This window comes from Amblyomma mixtum, chromosome 5 (assembly GCF_055824585.1).
Source record: "Amblyomma mixtum isolate Tamu chromosome 5, ASM5582458v1, whole genome shotgun sequence".
Classification (NCBI taxonomy): domain Eukaryota; kingdom Metazoa; phylum Arthropoda; class Arachnida; order Ixodida; family Ixodidae; genus Amblyomma; species Amblyomma mixtum.
The window spans coordinates 82,921,886-82,936,718 of NC_143016.1; the positions used below are offsets into that span (position 1 = coordinate 82,921,886).

Genomic DNA, 14,833 nt, shown 5'->3' on the forward strand with positions numbered 1-14,833 from the left:
ACTCAAGGATGTTATAGTATAACTTTTTTGGTTGCGCCAGTTCCAATTTGAGAAAAACGTTTTCCGAGACCCGCGCCGTTTGTGCGTGCATCGGCGCGCCTTTCGCCATACTTAAGATGTCTCAAAATTGAAGAACAGCACCGAGGACCGAAATGCCGGATTTAGGCATTTATAAGCAACAAATGAGGTTAAATAGGTAGCATTTCCTAAAAAATGAAAAAAAAGGCAGGCAAATGCAAAAATCCCCCGTTTAGGCATTTATAGGCATGTTTAGGCAAAAGCCTAAAGTTCCGGGCCCTACTTATGAGACTCTGAGCGTCATATAACTTGGCTTTAGTGAATTCTCTAGCCTGCTGTACATAGTCCCAACTGGGCATTTTTAATGGCATTTCAGGGTGCATAAAGTATGAGAGCTTGCTAAGTTCAGGTAACACGCTCGAGATAAACTCCAAGGCTGGCCACCTAGTTTGACAATACTTACTGTGTAGGCTTACTATATTTCATACCACAGAGAATGTGAACTAGCTAGCTCAGTATTGTTCAAATGCTTTGTTTTATTTCCTTACTAACTTGAGCAACTTTGCACAGTCGCAGGTACTGAGTGCATTTCAGTCCCGGCTTGTGGAGGAGCAGCAGCGGATACTTGCAGTGCAAACAAACCTCAGAAACCAACACTTGTTCATCTGCCGACGTTGGAAGGCCACCAAGCTTTTCCTCACAGGGCCCTGTGGCCCCTGGGCATCAAGGTTGGCATTGGATATTTATGCTGGCACTGCACGATGTCACTAAAACCTTAAGCACCTTCCTTTTCTTCCTTCTCAAAAATGTTGGCCTCTAGAACCTTCGTGGCCATCTTTGTTTGAAGCATTTGGCTGTTCAAGAGCTCTTGCTTTTTACAGCTTCTTTTTCTCAACTTCGGCAGCCTCCTTATAGTACTAACACGTCCTTTGCTGTCTGTGCCAGCTGTTCAAACAGGTGTCAGCCTGTTTACTGAACTTTCCCAAAATACAAATTCTTTCTCAGTTTGGCTCTGGTAATTGTTTTGTTCTTGTTATTGGGTGCTTTCTTCCCGGTGTGAGTATGTTGTGTGCTGGCTGAAGCCAATATTGAAGTCACTTAATGTGCAGCTTTGACGAAAGTGTAGTAATGTATGTAAGGAATATTAACATTATTTGTCTTTAGACGCTGCTTGCTATATGTGAGCTGTGTCCCACTCATCTTAAATTTACAGCATGACCTGATCCTCTACTTCTGTTTTTGTTCGAAGACTCAAACAATCAGACATTTATTGAGTAAGATGACTTACAGTAAAAGCTCGTTAATTCGACACTGACGGGACCGCGAAAAATTGTCGAATTATCCGAATGTCGAATTATCGAATGAACAACAAAAAACAATGTTTGCCGCAACAGGACGTATACCATTATTTGGCAAGGAAATCTGTGATCACCGTCTGCTTTTTCGAGCGAATCTGAGCGACTACGATAGCTCTAACAGCTGCCAGGTGCTCCACGGCACACGCGCCGTCAGGGATTTGTTCACAGAAGTCCTCCCGCACAGACAAGGCTTCTGCGGCTTCTTTCACCGTGCACTTCGGCATTTGGGACAACTGCTCACAATCATAAATCGTCGTCGTTGTCAGCGCCTGTCACTTATATTATTTCATCCTCGGTCAGCTGACAGGACACAAAGGCGAGGCGCGCAGGCCCTGCGGGCTACCCACCCGAAAGCAGCGCGGGGAGGAGGTGGGGAGGAGGTGAAGCGAGCGCAGCTCCCCGCTTATCTTTTTTCAGCCAGCGGACCGCCGGTCTTATCTTTTCTCGTTATCTTTCCTCTGATCTTTTAACTCTCCTCTATCTGCACATGGCAGCGGTGGTGGCTCGGCTGAGCCAGTAGGCAATCCCTTGCAATTTCCTTTCACCCTTCTCTCAGTCGCAACAAAATAGCAACAACAAGCAGCGCAGTAAACACGCTGACAAAGCGCGCATTTACCAAAAAAGGCGCCGTAAATAACCGCGATCGTAGCGACTGCTGCGACACAACAAAGCGCAAAAAAAAAAAGACGCCAGCCCCTTCGGCTGCCGCTAACTCGCTTCCTCGGATGGATGATAATATGACCATACGGATGGCCTATCAGCCGTACAGTAGCGCCGCTCATGGCAGTGTTTTTTTTTTTCTTTTTGCTCTCGGCACACCGGCTTGGCGGGCTGCGGAGTGAAGTCGAATTAACCGACGCACGGCAAAATTTGTTCGAATTAACGAGAGTTTCGCCCCATAGACTCCTATGTATAATTGTAGGGACCTCGCGCGCGCGTCGAATTATCCGATTTTCCGAATTAACGGGGGTCGAATTAACGAGCTTTCACTGTACATACCTGCTGTTTCGTGTTGATTTTGTTCATAATTGCCAAACTCAGTGAAGTTACAGTTATGTACTATGGATGCCAACAAAGGAGATTCAACAGTTTTGCTAAAGTCTTTGATTTCTTAAATTTTATTGAAGATAATCTTCAGTCACCTTCAATTTACATTGACAATGTGCGCAACAAGGTGGAAATTTGCGTTGTAGGCTGCATGCAGTCTGTAAAAGCTGCGCAGGTTACTAGCTTTGACGTTGATATTGACAAAGAGAGACCTGGTCAATTTTTTTTCCATTCCGCATGCTAGCAGTGAGATGACTTTGTCAATTCTCCACCGCCGTATGTCATGTCTACTGTTACTTTTTTCATCTCTAGTATCAACAAGCCACTTTACTGGAAACTGTCGCAGCAGGAGAACTTCGCCAGGATGAGGCTCAAGCTGACTTTGAACCACAACTTTGACAGTCATTACCAAGCCAGCTGTCTCAGGGATAATCAAGGTTTGGGCACTTACACAGTCATTTGACTTCATGTTCATTGAACCACTAAGTAATATGCGTTACAGGAAGGCTTGCGGAGGTGCACAGGCATCGTAGTTTTCCTTTAGAGGTTAGGAAACTGACCTCTCCACCCTTTCTGTCATTAAACTTTACTCTTTCTGTCTCTTTAAAAGTTAGGGACACTAAATTTTTGGTTGCACGTTTTTTTCTTTGAAATGATGCGTTAGACATTGGTATGCACAGATCACCACGTGAAATTTGCCTGCACTTACTAGATCAGTTAATTCAGTTTTTTCTCTCAATTTGGGTTTTGGTTGCAGCTACTGAATGATGACTGTGACATCACAGATGAGCCTAGACATTGTGGCTCATGTGAAGCTTACCAAATTTGTTATGTAATAGTAGTTTGTTCATTTGTTGTCATTCCAGCTCTTGGAGCTGGCAGGTGTAAAGCAGGAGGGAATGAAAACTTTAAAGAAGCAATTTTATTGCAGTTCTTGTATGCCTCACATGACCTCAATGTTGTCTCACCTCGTCTGGGCTATCATAGCCACTTCTCGGCTGTTGAAACCGAAACCGTAACCACATACGAGATAAAATTGAACTATAAGTTGTTTACCAGGCTTAGGTGAATTCCACATGGTATTCCTTGTTTACTTTTGTCTTGGGCATCATTCCAAAGAGCGAACACACAACTAAAGTTTGGTGTTTCTATTCCATTTAGTTTGGGCCAGTATGCTTTTAGTGATTGCTACAGTGTGCAAAATTCTTCAATGCTTACAAAGGGCAAAATATATTATGGTACACTTTGGTAAGAGGTAACTGTGAGTGCATATTTGTTATTTTCCCCAGAAATTCTAGCCTCGGAGACAAAATTAGGGGCCAAGGTGTTAGCGAAATGTTTTTTTTAAATACCTTTTATAGGGACTTCTTATGACTTACTGCTAAACTGGAACAACTGAGTGACTTTTGTCTGTGTGTGTTCTGCTTGTACTTCCCTACTTATTAAGAAAATGGTCCCTTTTTGTTGTGTAGTTAGTATACTGCATTTTGATATTTAGACCTATAGATTAATAGGTATATTGGCAAACATATTTTCACAAGTCGCCTTATCTGTTGATGCGGATGCCTTTGTGGAGACATGAATGGTATGCATTGTTGCTGCTACTCAACATCGTAAATCTTCTAACATTAATTGTTGTATTTAAATGAGGATCGAAACATTCTTGGTTCTGTTGAAATGACGTTTAGTGTGATAACTGGCTGCTGGTGCATTTAATTTGCATTTTGCAACATTAAGTACATCCTTGCAGCTGCCAAAACAATTTTTTGGAAGTGTAGGAGATGGGGAAAGAAAAGACAGGAAAACCCAGCAGCCTAAAAACATGCATCTCTCCAATAACTTGTGGTGAGGTGTATGAATAGTCAAGATGTCCGAATTTTTTGACATCCATAAAGTCAGTCAACAACTGCTCTATACTATATTATGCGAAGCATATTGCTAGAGCTATGCCCCACGCCGTCACCGTGGCTGTACGCGTCCAACCACGTGACACGATGACGTCATGACAGATGAGAAACAGGTCCCCCACCTCGCGCCGTCGCTCGGAGCTGTACGCGACCAACCACGTGACACGATGACGTCACACCACGTGACACGATGACGTCATGACAGATGAGAAACAGGTCCCCCACCTCGCGCCGTTGCTCGGAGCTGTACGCGACCAACCACGTGACACGATGACGTCACACCACGTGACACGATGACGTCATGACAGATGAGAAACAGGTCCCCCACCTCGCGCCGTCGCTCGGAGCTGTACGCGACCAACCACGTGACACGATGACGTCATGACAGATGAGAAACAGGTCCCCCACCTCGCGCCGTCGCTCGGAGCTGTACGCGACCAACCACGTGACACGATGACGTCACGCCACGTGACACGGTGACGTCATGACAGATGAGAAACAGGTCCCCCACCTCGCGCCGTCGCTCGGAGCTGTACGCGACCAACCACGTGACACGATGACGTCACACCACGTGACACGATGACGTCATGACAGATGAGAAACAGGTCCCCCACCTCGCGCCGTTGCTCGGAGCTGTACGCAACCAACCACGTGACACGATGACGTCATGACAGGTGAGAAACAGGTCCCCCACCTCGCGCCGTCGCTCGGAGCTGTACGCGACCAACCACGTGACACGATGACGTCACGCCACGTGACACGATGACGTCATGACAGATGAGAAACAGGTCCCCCACCTCGCGCCGTCGCTCGGAGCTGTACGCGACCAACCACGTGACACGATGACGTCACACCACGTGACACGATGACGTCATGACAGATGAGAAACAGGTCCCCCACCTCGCGCCGTTGCTCGGAGCTGTACGCAACCAACCACGTGACACGATGACGTCACGCCACGTGACACGATGACGTCATGACAGGTGAGAAACAGGTCCCCCACCTCGCGCCGTCGCTCGGAGCTGTACGCGACCAACCACGTGACACGATGACGTCACGCCACGTGACACGATGACGTCATGACAGATGAGAAACAGGTCCCCCACCTCGCGCCGTCGCTCGGAGCTGTACGCGACCAACCACGTGACACGATGACGTCACACCACGTGACACGATGACGTCATGACAGATGAGAAACAGGTCCCCCACCTCGCGCCGTTGCTCGGAGCTGTACGCGACCAACCACGTGACACGATGACGTCACGACAGATCGCTGTCACGCGCTGGGAGAGGGAGAACGATGCCATCGCACAGACACCGGAATGTCCTCGAGCGGCATTCCCGCGCATTTCGAACGCGCGTTCACACTCGGTGCAGGTGAAACGCTCGCTCCACCGGGCAGGCGGACGCGGCTTCCGTGGCAATCCAGGCGCTCACCCAACGCGCGTCTCGGGGTTAGTCGGCGTTCCGCTGTAGCCATGCCGTTGTCTTCCCCCACGACGAAGGCTTCTAGTGGTTGTATTAAAATGACCAAGTATTCAACCAAGGAAAGCCATGTATTACCAAGCCTAGCCATCAATATGCTTCGCATCTGACAAGGCTTAACCTTAGCTAAGCCTCAGCCATTTTTGTCCTTTACACACTGTGCCTAAACATCGAATTTGCTGCTTTGGTTGTTAATGTGCTTTTAAATGCTGTCACACTCTTGGCAGGTATCCTGACAAACCAGAGCACGAGCTGGCTTCCTCCCATCTCGGCTGAGGCTAGAGCCATGCTGCAAAAGGAAGACATTGTGGCTGAAGAAGACATCCAAGCTCTTCAAGGACAAGTGCAGGAGTGAGTCTTTTGGTTATAGGCTTGTTAGTGCTGCAGATTTGTGGCCTGTTTCTCTTGACTGGTCACTGTTTAGATTAGATTGCAAACTACTTACTCCTTCACGTGTTTGTGAGGCTGTAATCGCATGTGCTACAAGGATCTTTCTCAGGAGGGCAAGGGAATGGAAAAATAATTATTAAGTGTTAACTTTATATTAGAATATAAGTACTTCATTGCAAAAAAACAGCATTTTAAAGAAAGAAAGCTCGTCTGTAGCACACCGAACCCTTCTGCACACGTGAGTGCAGAGTTGATAGGTCAAGCTCTGTAAAGCCCTTTTTAATCAATCTGGTCCCCTTTAATCTTGTGAGTTCGAGAAACAAGAAAAGCAAGGGTCTCTTTAGGGCGGTTTAGGGACATTCATCTGGAATATAAAACACAGATTTGGCCAATTTGTCTTCCGATATGAAGTGCAAACACTGATGCTTGATGCATCATGACTTTCATTAAAAGCCTACAAAATGTTATGACAGATTAAACCTTCTGTTTTAACAACCTGCACTAGGTAATCTAAATGGCTAATGTAGCTGCTGAAGCATGATTGCTGCTGATATGCTGCTGACATATTGTTGCTGTATTTATAATGCATGCCAGTTTCGCCCCCTCTGGTAACAGCCTCTGTGAGGCCAACAGTATGCTCTAAAGAAATAAAATAAATTGCTATTCTTTACTGAAAGATGACATAGCACAGCAGCCGGTTTGCAGACTGTCAGGTGCTTCTCAGCAAAGTTTATGGTTCATTAATGATTTTTGTTATATGTTTGTTTCATAATGACTTGGTGTAGGGGTGATATGGTCTGTGTTACCCTAGAACCCTGCTGTTACATTTTTCACGGGACCGCGGCAGAAAAAAAAGGTACTAGCCGAGAAACGTAGTTAGTAGCTGAGAAGTGCACGCAAAAATAAAAATGTACATCGTTGCTTGCCTTTTTTTCTTCGAGTAAGAGCAGCATTTGTGATTGTTCCCATGCTATGAATGTTCTGAGGGCCCTGCGGCTGTCTCCTCCCTCTGCCTGAACATCTGTTGGGGGAAGGGAGGTTCATCATATTTTTTTATGCTGTTTCCAAGAATGATAAGTACTGATAAAATACTTCAGGGCACCTTTTTTTCCTTAACAAAAAGCTTCTATATCTTTCAGCTTGGAGAATCCAGATGGCACCATTGATAAGAAGAAGCCTGTCATTGAGGAAGACTGTGAACTGGTGACGCTGATGAAAGTCGTGAAGGGCCGCTTTGAGGTCACTGCCACTCAGATCTACTTCATTGACCTTTCACCAGTCAGAGAAGAAGGTAACGGCCACAGGCTGATTATGATTATGTAGTTTTGGTTATACTTGGTTGTTTAGAATTTTGGAGGAATGGTGAGAAACAGCTATTAATGCAGCACCTGCAAATTTGCATAGACAGCTAACAGTGCAGCTAACAGCTTTGGTGCCTGTAGTTTGTGCAGCTTTGTTTTATGTCCTGCATGTGCCCTTGTGCTCCGTGCAGTTGCTAGAGGTTGTTATGCGGAACAGGACATACACCTATCCGTATCCTGTTGTCTGTATTTTCTCTTATTATACTTTTGTTGTGAGCTTGCTGTGTCATCATTAATTCTTCATTTGGTGTTGGTGCTAATCAACCTTGTAAAAGTTTCAGACTAGGCCACACAAGAGGCTATGGAAAGACTGCAGTGTGAAACGCTGCAGAGAAGCAGCTAAGTGATTGCTCAGAAAAATGCATTGCAGAGCTACAACGTAATGTGGCCAGTTTACTGCTATTATTGGAAAGGTGGACTGGCAGAAATGTTCTGCTTTAATTCCTGATCCCTGGCGTAGCTTTGCACCATTTTGTACACAATTTTGTACCTGCATTTGGCAGAGCCCCCACTTACGTTTTGGTGATTTCACATGCAGTTTGTATGTGCCTCTATTTAAAAATATAAACTTCCTCAAGCCACTAGAGCCCCCCCCCCCCCCCCCCCCCCCCTCCCTTTTTATTTTTTACTATATAAGCCTCTGCTCATGGTGGTTGCAAACTCTAATCCATCTCAGGGACCGACCACCGATGTGGTAGCATATATCATACATTATGCTCAAGCTGCAGTGCATCTCTAATTGGAGCAAGGCCACACATTTCATTTGCTAGGTAACATTGCTAAAGACTTTGCAGAGTTGCCCACTGTAGCTGTGACTCACAAGTGCTTGCAGTCTTGTTCCATGGAACCGACACAAAGTGGCTGTCATTATCGATACTGAAGTAGTGAAAACTGTTCTCTGCAGGTGAAAGGCACGACTTCACATATCCTCTTCATATGCTGCGAGAAGTCCACTTGAGACGCTACAACCTGCGCCGCTCTGCCCTGGAGTTCTTTCTCGTTGATCAGACCAACTTTTTCCTTAACTTCACAACAAAGGTCAGTAGTGGCAAATTTAATCAAGTTTTCTTGTGGCATGCTGGCAATAATTTTCCATCTCTAGAAATGTCAGAAATTTTTACACACGGTTTCAGATGTTTGTACTTAAACGGGCACCACAATGATTTCATCACGCTAAATCAATTACTTATGTATTCCAGAGACTGGTACAAAAAGAGTGATTGAAATTGGAGCATGGGAACAAAAGCCATTTCACTTAGAAAATTAAAAATAAAAAGATCAGATGAAATTACGTTTCACTCGCCCAGCACTGGTATTGGGCACTACCAATCAGAACCACATCTTGTGCATGGGTAGCGGTAGCTTGCATACAATAGTTGCTTCGCAAGGGCAGCCCACAGAGCTGCGCATTTTGATGGTGTCGCCCCATCGCGTACGTGCGATAGTCAGGGCAGGGGTAGGCAGAGATGACATGGAAAGCTCCCAATGTTTCTTTGTTGGCAGGATTGGAAAGCTAACACTGATCCTCTGCCCGCAACCTTGCCTCCTGTCTGGCTTTTTTCTTCACATTTTTGGGCAAAGTGTCTCTTCTCGCCATCTCGGTGCAGTTTCAACAGCGCTTACCTCCACAAATGTTTGAAGAGAAATGGAAAGTGTTGCCCTTAGGGCTGTTCTTATGAAGCATTAAGTTTCGTTCGCTTTCACTGCTGCTTTTCAGTTTTTTTTGCATGTGAAAAGCTGTGTTGCATGTGAAAAGAGACATCATACCTTGGTTCCATTTCCCAAGTACAAAGCAAGTTGGCTCAAACTGGACACCCAGCCAATCAGAAAGACAACGCCCAGTCTGGCTGCCACCTCATTTCCGTTGCCGCGAATCGCTGCTCCGTTTCGACACCATCGGCTCGAAATTAACATTTCTGGAGAAGATTAAATTATTGCCTTTTACTGTTTCAGCAATCTGTTTGGGCACTCGGGCATCACAATGTATCATACTTTGCGTATAGTAAACATTAAAGGTCTCATGCTTTATTAATGTTGCAGTGCCCCTTTAAAGGGATGGGCAGAAATACTTGTGAGGAATTCCTTTCTACTCTTATGGAAAAGTAAGCATATTGATGTTACTCGTTTGGAGCTGTTAGCTCATTTTTTTTTTCTCTTCTGTATCATTTTTGTCTGTTGGTTCCCATGCATGATCCCAAATTTGTTGAATCGATTTCAGAAATACTGCTAGAGAAGATCGCATGTTGTGGCCATATTCTTAAAAGCTTTCATTTTGCTTAGCTAGTTTGCTGGTGGAGAAAAGGTGGAGTAAATATTTTCTTTGGTATTTGTACTTTTTTTGTAAATATTTTTCGCAGTACTTGAACAGTACTCAGCCTTAGTTTGTGGAGCCCCCAAGCACACAACTGTGTGGCGGCAGCCATGGGAGAGCAGCATGTGTACTTGCATTCTGTAATGAACATGAGCACTATGGTTGCTGTAGTTGTGTATGAAAGCTCACTTGAACACATTGAATACGCTGGTGAACGGGACCTCCAGTGGGAAGTGCTCCTGAGACTGCCAAAGCTGCTGACAGCTTATGGTCCCTGTGTGATTGCTATGCAGACGCGGAACAAAATATTTGGTCGGGTTGTGGCTCTGCATCCACCCAACCTTCTCTACTCGTCTGGCACCCGCTCCCCAGCTGAGCTTCTGCGGGCATCGGGCCTTACCCAGCGCTGGGTGAACCGGGAGATCTCCAACTTTGAGTACCTCATGCACCTCAACACCATTGCAGGACGTACCTACAACGACCTCAGTCAGTACCCTGTGGTAAGTTCAGCAAGCATGAGCCAAGAGTCTGTTTTGTTTGTCAATCTTCATGACTTCTCGGCTATGTGTTGAAGTCATTGGAGTGATACCGCAGAGCATAACACCTTTTTCGGTACACTGGTTGTTCACTTTAACCCTTTCAGGCGCCATTTTTTGTTTTGACTCAGATCAATTATTTTTTCACCTAAGTAGTATATTCAGGCCTCAAGAAAGGGAATTTGTCAGTTTTCGTACGTGAAAGGCCAGCAGGTAAGTTTTTACAACGACGTGGAGAATTCGGTACCAAATGTCAGATTTGTTAGAAATGGTAACATCGAAATGTTCGCGTGTGTCAGGTAAGCACCCTAGGGATCGTGGAATCACTTTGTGTTTTGAAGATTCACATTACGCTCGAAATTGAGCAAAAACAGCCGATGTTTTCACTCGCGGCAAAATCTGTCTGCACAAAAATGGCTGACAAAGTGCTACCTAGCTCACTCTTATGTGAAATACTATTTACTGCATTCGCTACATGGTACAAAAAGTAACTTATTTGCTACGAGAAGGGTGCTCAATTTGGCTGAAATAATGAAATCACTGTTAAGTGCTCCAGTTTCTCCGAAAAAGCTGTAAGTTTGCTGCTTACGCAATTGTGTACAAAGCGCCTGAAAGGGTTAACAGACTGGTGAGGTGTGGAAATTGTTCACTCAGGATGTTGTGGTCAGGGAGGAATGGAAGAAAACGGCACAGTTTCACGGGAATCACACGTTTTGGCATATGCTTCAAGCTTGTAATGTGCCTGCTATGTTTTCAGTTTTGCAAAACTGTTTGTGCGAGGGCTGCGAACAGTTTTATGGAGGAAGACATTTTTATATTTTTGCTAAATGCAGTTGAATGCTGGTTTTCATTTTAGTGGTTTTGAATTAAACCATCAAATGTCAAAGATAACACCACTAATCCCAACAAAGGCAAATGAAACCACAATGGCTTGCTGCTTGCAAGCCAAGCTGGAGAATATATGACGGAGGTACACCATTGCGCACTGAGACAAACCACTCACCATTTCATTCCAGTTCCCCTGGATACTGGCGGACTACACTTCTCCCAAGCTGGACTTTGAAGACCCTGCCATTTACCGGGAGCTGTCTCGTCCCATTGGCATAATCAACCCAAAGAACATTGAGGAAGTTAAGGCCAAGTAAGTCTCTTTCAGCATTATTGTTGTTCTGTTCCTGACAGGTAGCATACTACTAGAACCCCTCTTTAGTAAAGTAGCCCAAACCAGCAAAAATCTTTACTGTATCAGTTGTTAGTGATGGCATGGCTCTGGCTATGCTCTCTGGCTGCTTACTAAGCACGAAGAAATGCTGGTTTATAAAACAAGCACTCAGAAATACCTTACGTCGTGCTCTTATCATCCCTTTATGTGATAATTATTTACTGTCAGTTATCACACGTTACCACGCTTTCAACATCATTTACGTCTCGTGGAAGTACTGCATTTATATGAATACAAAATGGCTGCAAAAATGAAGCGAGTTTGATTGTATGTGAAAACCAAAGTTTTCCATGGTCATGGCATCATCTTCTGTGGCTTTAGTGTCATTTAAGAAGCAGTAGTTAAAAGTCAAGCGCGGAAAAACCACTTACTCGGATCCGCTGCGCCTCCACTTCTTGCCGCTGCTTCCCTGTGCTTCGCTGCTGTGCTATGAACGCACGCAGTTTTCTTCCCTTTTGTACCCCTCACCACACTTTTACTGGCTTTCCTTTCTCAGTGACCTGTGCCGCCTTCTTTCCACGTTCATACCAACTTTACTAGTATTTCCATGCTTGCTGTGTGCTTTGCCTCACGGCCTCAAGGTCCTCGAAAAGGTAGCTTCATCTCGCGGCTGTCGAGCTTGGTGGTGAAGCCATGTGAACAAGCGCATGCGATATCCATTTGCCTCGTGATCCTGGACTTACGCATGCGCCGCGATGTCATCATTCCTCTGGAAGTACATTACCACGGCCAGATGCTGTTTACTGTAGATGTTTCTTCGAAAAAAATCTTTAATATACCAGAAAGAATGTACAGTCATGTACAGAAGGCGATATGGAACTGCAGCTTCACTTTACTATATCCAAGTTTTTACTATAACTGAGTTTACTATAGCGGGGGCCTACTGTATGTCTTTTACGTGTTTTCAAGATCAGCAATTGAATGTGTATTCATAATATATCCCGACTTTCAACTGCGTAGCAACCGAAGAACTGGCATGCACAGACAGAGAACACCAGTATAGGTACTTTCGTACATAAACTTGATGCATGTATTACGTGCAGTCAGTTATATTTATTGAGTTATTCTGATATCTAGAAGGAAATATGTGCCCGCTTGAACTATTTTAATGTTTATAAATGAAGCCAGTAAGATCTGGCACATTGAATGTAGTGTATTTTTTTTTTGGCTGGAAATTTTAATTAGGTGCCGCATTTGATATTGCTGGAATTGTCTGCTTTCTTTGGTAGCGATAACAGTGTGACATCAAAAGAAGGCTGTCCGTAAACTGTTCCTTGTGCAATTCACCAGCTGATTGTGTCTTGCTGTGTGCAACTGACATATCATCTTTTTTATGTATTTTGCACATTGGGAGCAGTCTTTTCTTGCTGTGTTTTTCATTAGATATTTCATTAGATAACTCTTAATGTGCTTGACTTCACAATAAATTTAGGTGGGTTCTGAAAAACAATCAGTTTTTTTTTTATTGAATCTCAAACATCATTGTTTGATTGAACGAACAATTGGAGTCCCACACACTGAAACTTTGACAGCGTTAGTATTGTGCATGCACGTAATACAAACCTAAAGGTATACAAGCCCAAATATAATATACAAGTTGATCTGATGGTAGCATGTAAGAAAAGTGTCAGCTATGTGTGCACAGTGAAAGGCATGTAGCTTTAGAAGTAAATTTATTTGTGCTGCACTCCTCTTTTAATCACTGTCCTTGATCCCACTGTTCTTGTAAATAGCTTTGCTTTGTTGCCTATGCTGTAGGTAAACTGCTTTCCTACCATGTGGAACTATCGGAGCATCACAAATTTTGCATTGAGCATTATTTGACCATCGGATACCATGTGCAATATGAAACCTAAATTTTGCGTTCTAAAATGTTAAAAAAAATCGGCAAAAAAGTGTACAGGTTTCTGAAACTTCGTTCTCTTAAAAACTTCATTCAGAGATAGTCCATTCCTGGATAACTTTTACTTGAATAAAATCTTCGTTAGCTTTATAGTACACAAAAATTTTGTGCTCTTGTTTAAGCCAGTCGAGTTGTATTTGAGTACCTGTTTTGTGCACCCGTTGACTGTCCTTAGCATCTTTAATGTGCCTTGAGCCTAAATCATGACTGACTTGGTGGTTTGAGTGAATAGTTTGTATTTGTATCCCTGTTAGCCTTGTGAGACTCATAAATGAGCCTGTAGCCAGGGCTTAGAAGAAGCTGTTTCTTACTGCACTGCTACCAGGTACGACAGTTTCGTGGACATCACAGGAACAGTGGAGAAGTTCCACTATGGCACACACTACTCCAACTCAGCTGGCGTCCTGCATTACTTGGTGCGCATGGAACCCTTCACCTCTCTGCACATCGAACTGCAGAGCGGCAGGTGAGGCTTCTTGAGGGGATGCATAGCTGTCAAGAGTACACCCCGTGGCTGGCTTCTAGCACAGGGTGTGCTATCATTTGCCTTTTCTGGTGATCAGGCTTGACTGTGTGTATGCGCTTTGCATCTAAGGCGCTGAAACTAAAAGTGGACATTCATTTGCTAGGGATACCATGGCAGTGATCAACTGAGTGTTACAGGTTCATTCCTCAGCATAATCTTATGAAGTTTGAAGTTAAGGCATGCTTATATATGTATGCACGTGAGGTCAAGCTCTTTTGAGCTATAGTCAGGTGATCTGGGCGAGCATCGTAGGTTTTTGCTAATATGTATAGTACTGTCATTTACTGGGTCTGGTATACATGTGGTTTCCAGTGTGAGTGGTAGTTCACTGATGCAGGGAATTGTTTGTAGTGGCGTGCATGGGACATAGCGGAGTATGAGGTGTCATGGAGTACAGGGCATAGTGGTGTATGGGGCATAGTGGATATAGGGCATTGGCATTGGATATAAAGCATTGGCCAGCTGAAACTAGGGCTTGGTTGAGGCTGTTTGCGCCATACATTTATGGAATACAGTTTAGACTTTCTGCATTGGGCAGCCTTATCATGGGGTGCATTGAGACAAATATACAATATAGTTGTGCAGTCACTTAATTCCCCAGCTTTAGAGTAAGCAGACCTGCTTGAAGACATCCACAGTAGCAGTAAGCATCAGGCAATGAACTGCTCAGTCATGTTTCTTGTGATTAAAGGTAACTTAAACACAAGGGTTTGGGATATACCCTAACAAGTGTTGGTGCCTAGCTTTTGCAAACCTTGCAGGAATTGAA

The 14,833-nt window shown here is 44.5% G+C and overlaps 1 protein-coding gene across 4 annotated transcripts in view; it reads left to right on the top strand.

Moving 5' to 3' along the window:
- Positions 1-14,833, top strand: part of LOC149342839 (neurobeachin-like protein 1) — a 91,137-nt gene that overhangs the window by 57,218 nt on the left and 19,086 nt on the right. For all 4 annotated transcript variants that reach the window (XM_089545336.1, XM_089545338.1, XM_089545339.1 and 1 more), the window contains 8 exons: positions 589-746; positions 2,736-2,860; positions 6,043-6,166; positions 7,345-7,496; positions 8,471-8,604; positions 10,171-10,377; positions 11,430-11,554; positions 13,864-14,004. In XM_089545336.1, coding sequence (XP_089401462.1) covers positions 589-746; positions 2,736-2,860; positions 6,043-6,166; positions 7,345-7,496; positions 8,471-8,604; positions 10,171-10,377; positions 11,430-11,554; positions 13,864-14,004 — 1,166 coding nt within the window. The remainder of the gene's footprint in view (positions 1-588; positions 747-2,735; positions 2,861-6,042; positions 6,167-7,344; positions 7,497-8,470; positions 8,605-10,170; positions 10,378-11,429; positions 11,555-13,863; positions 14,005-14,833) is intronic.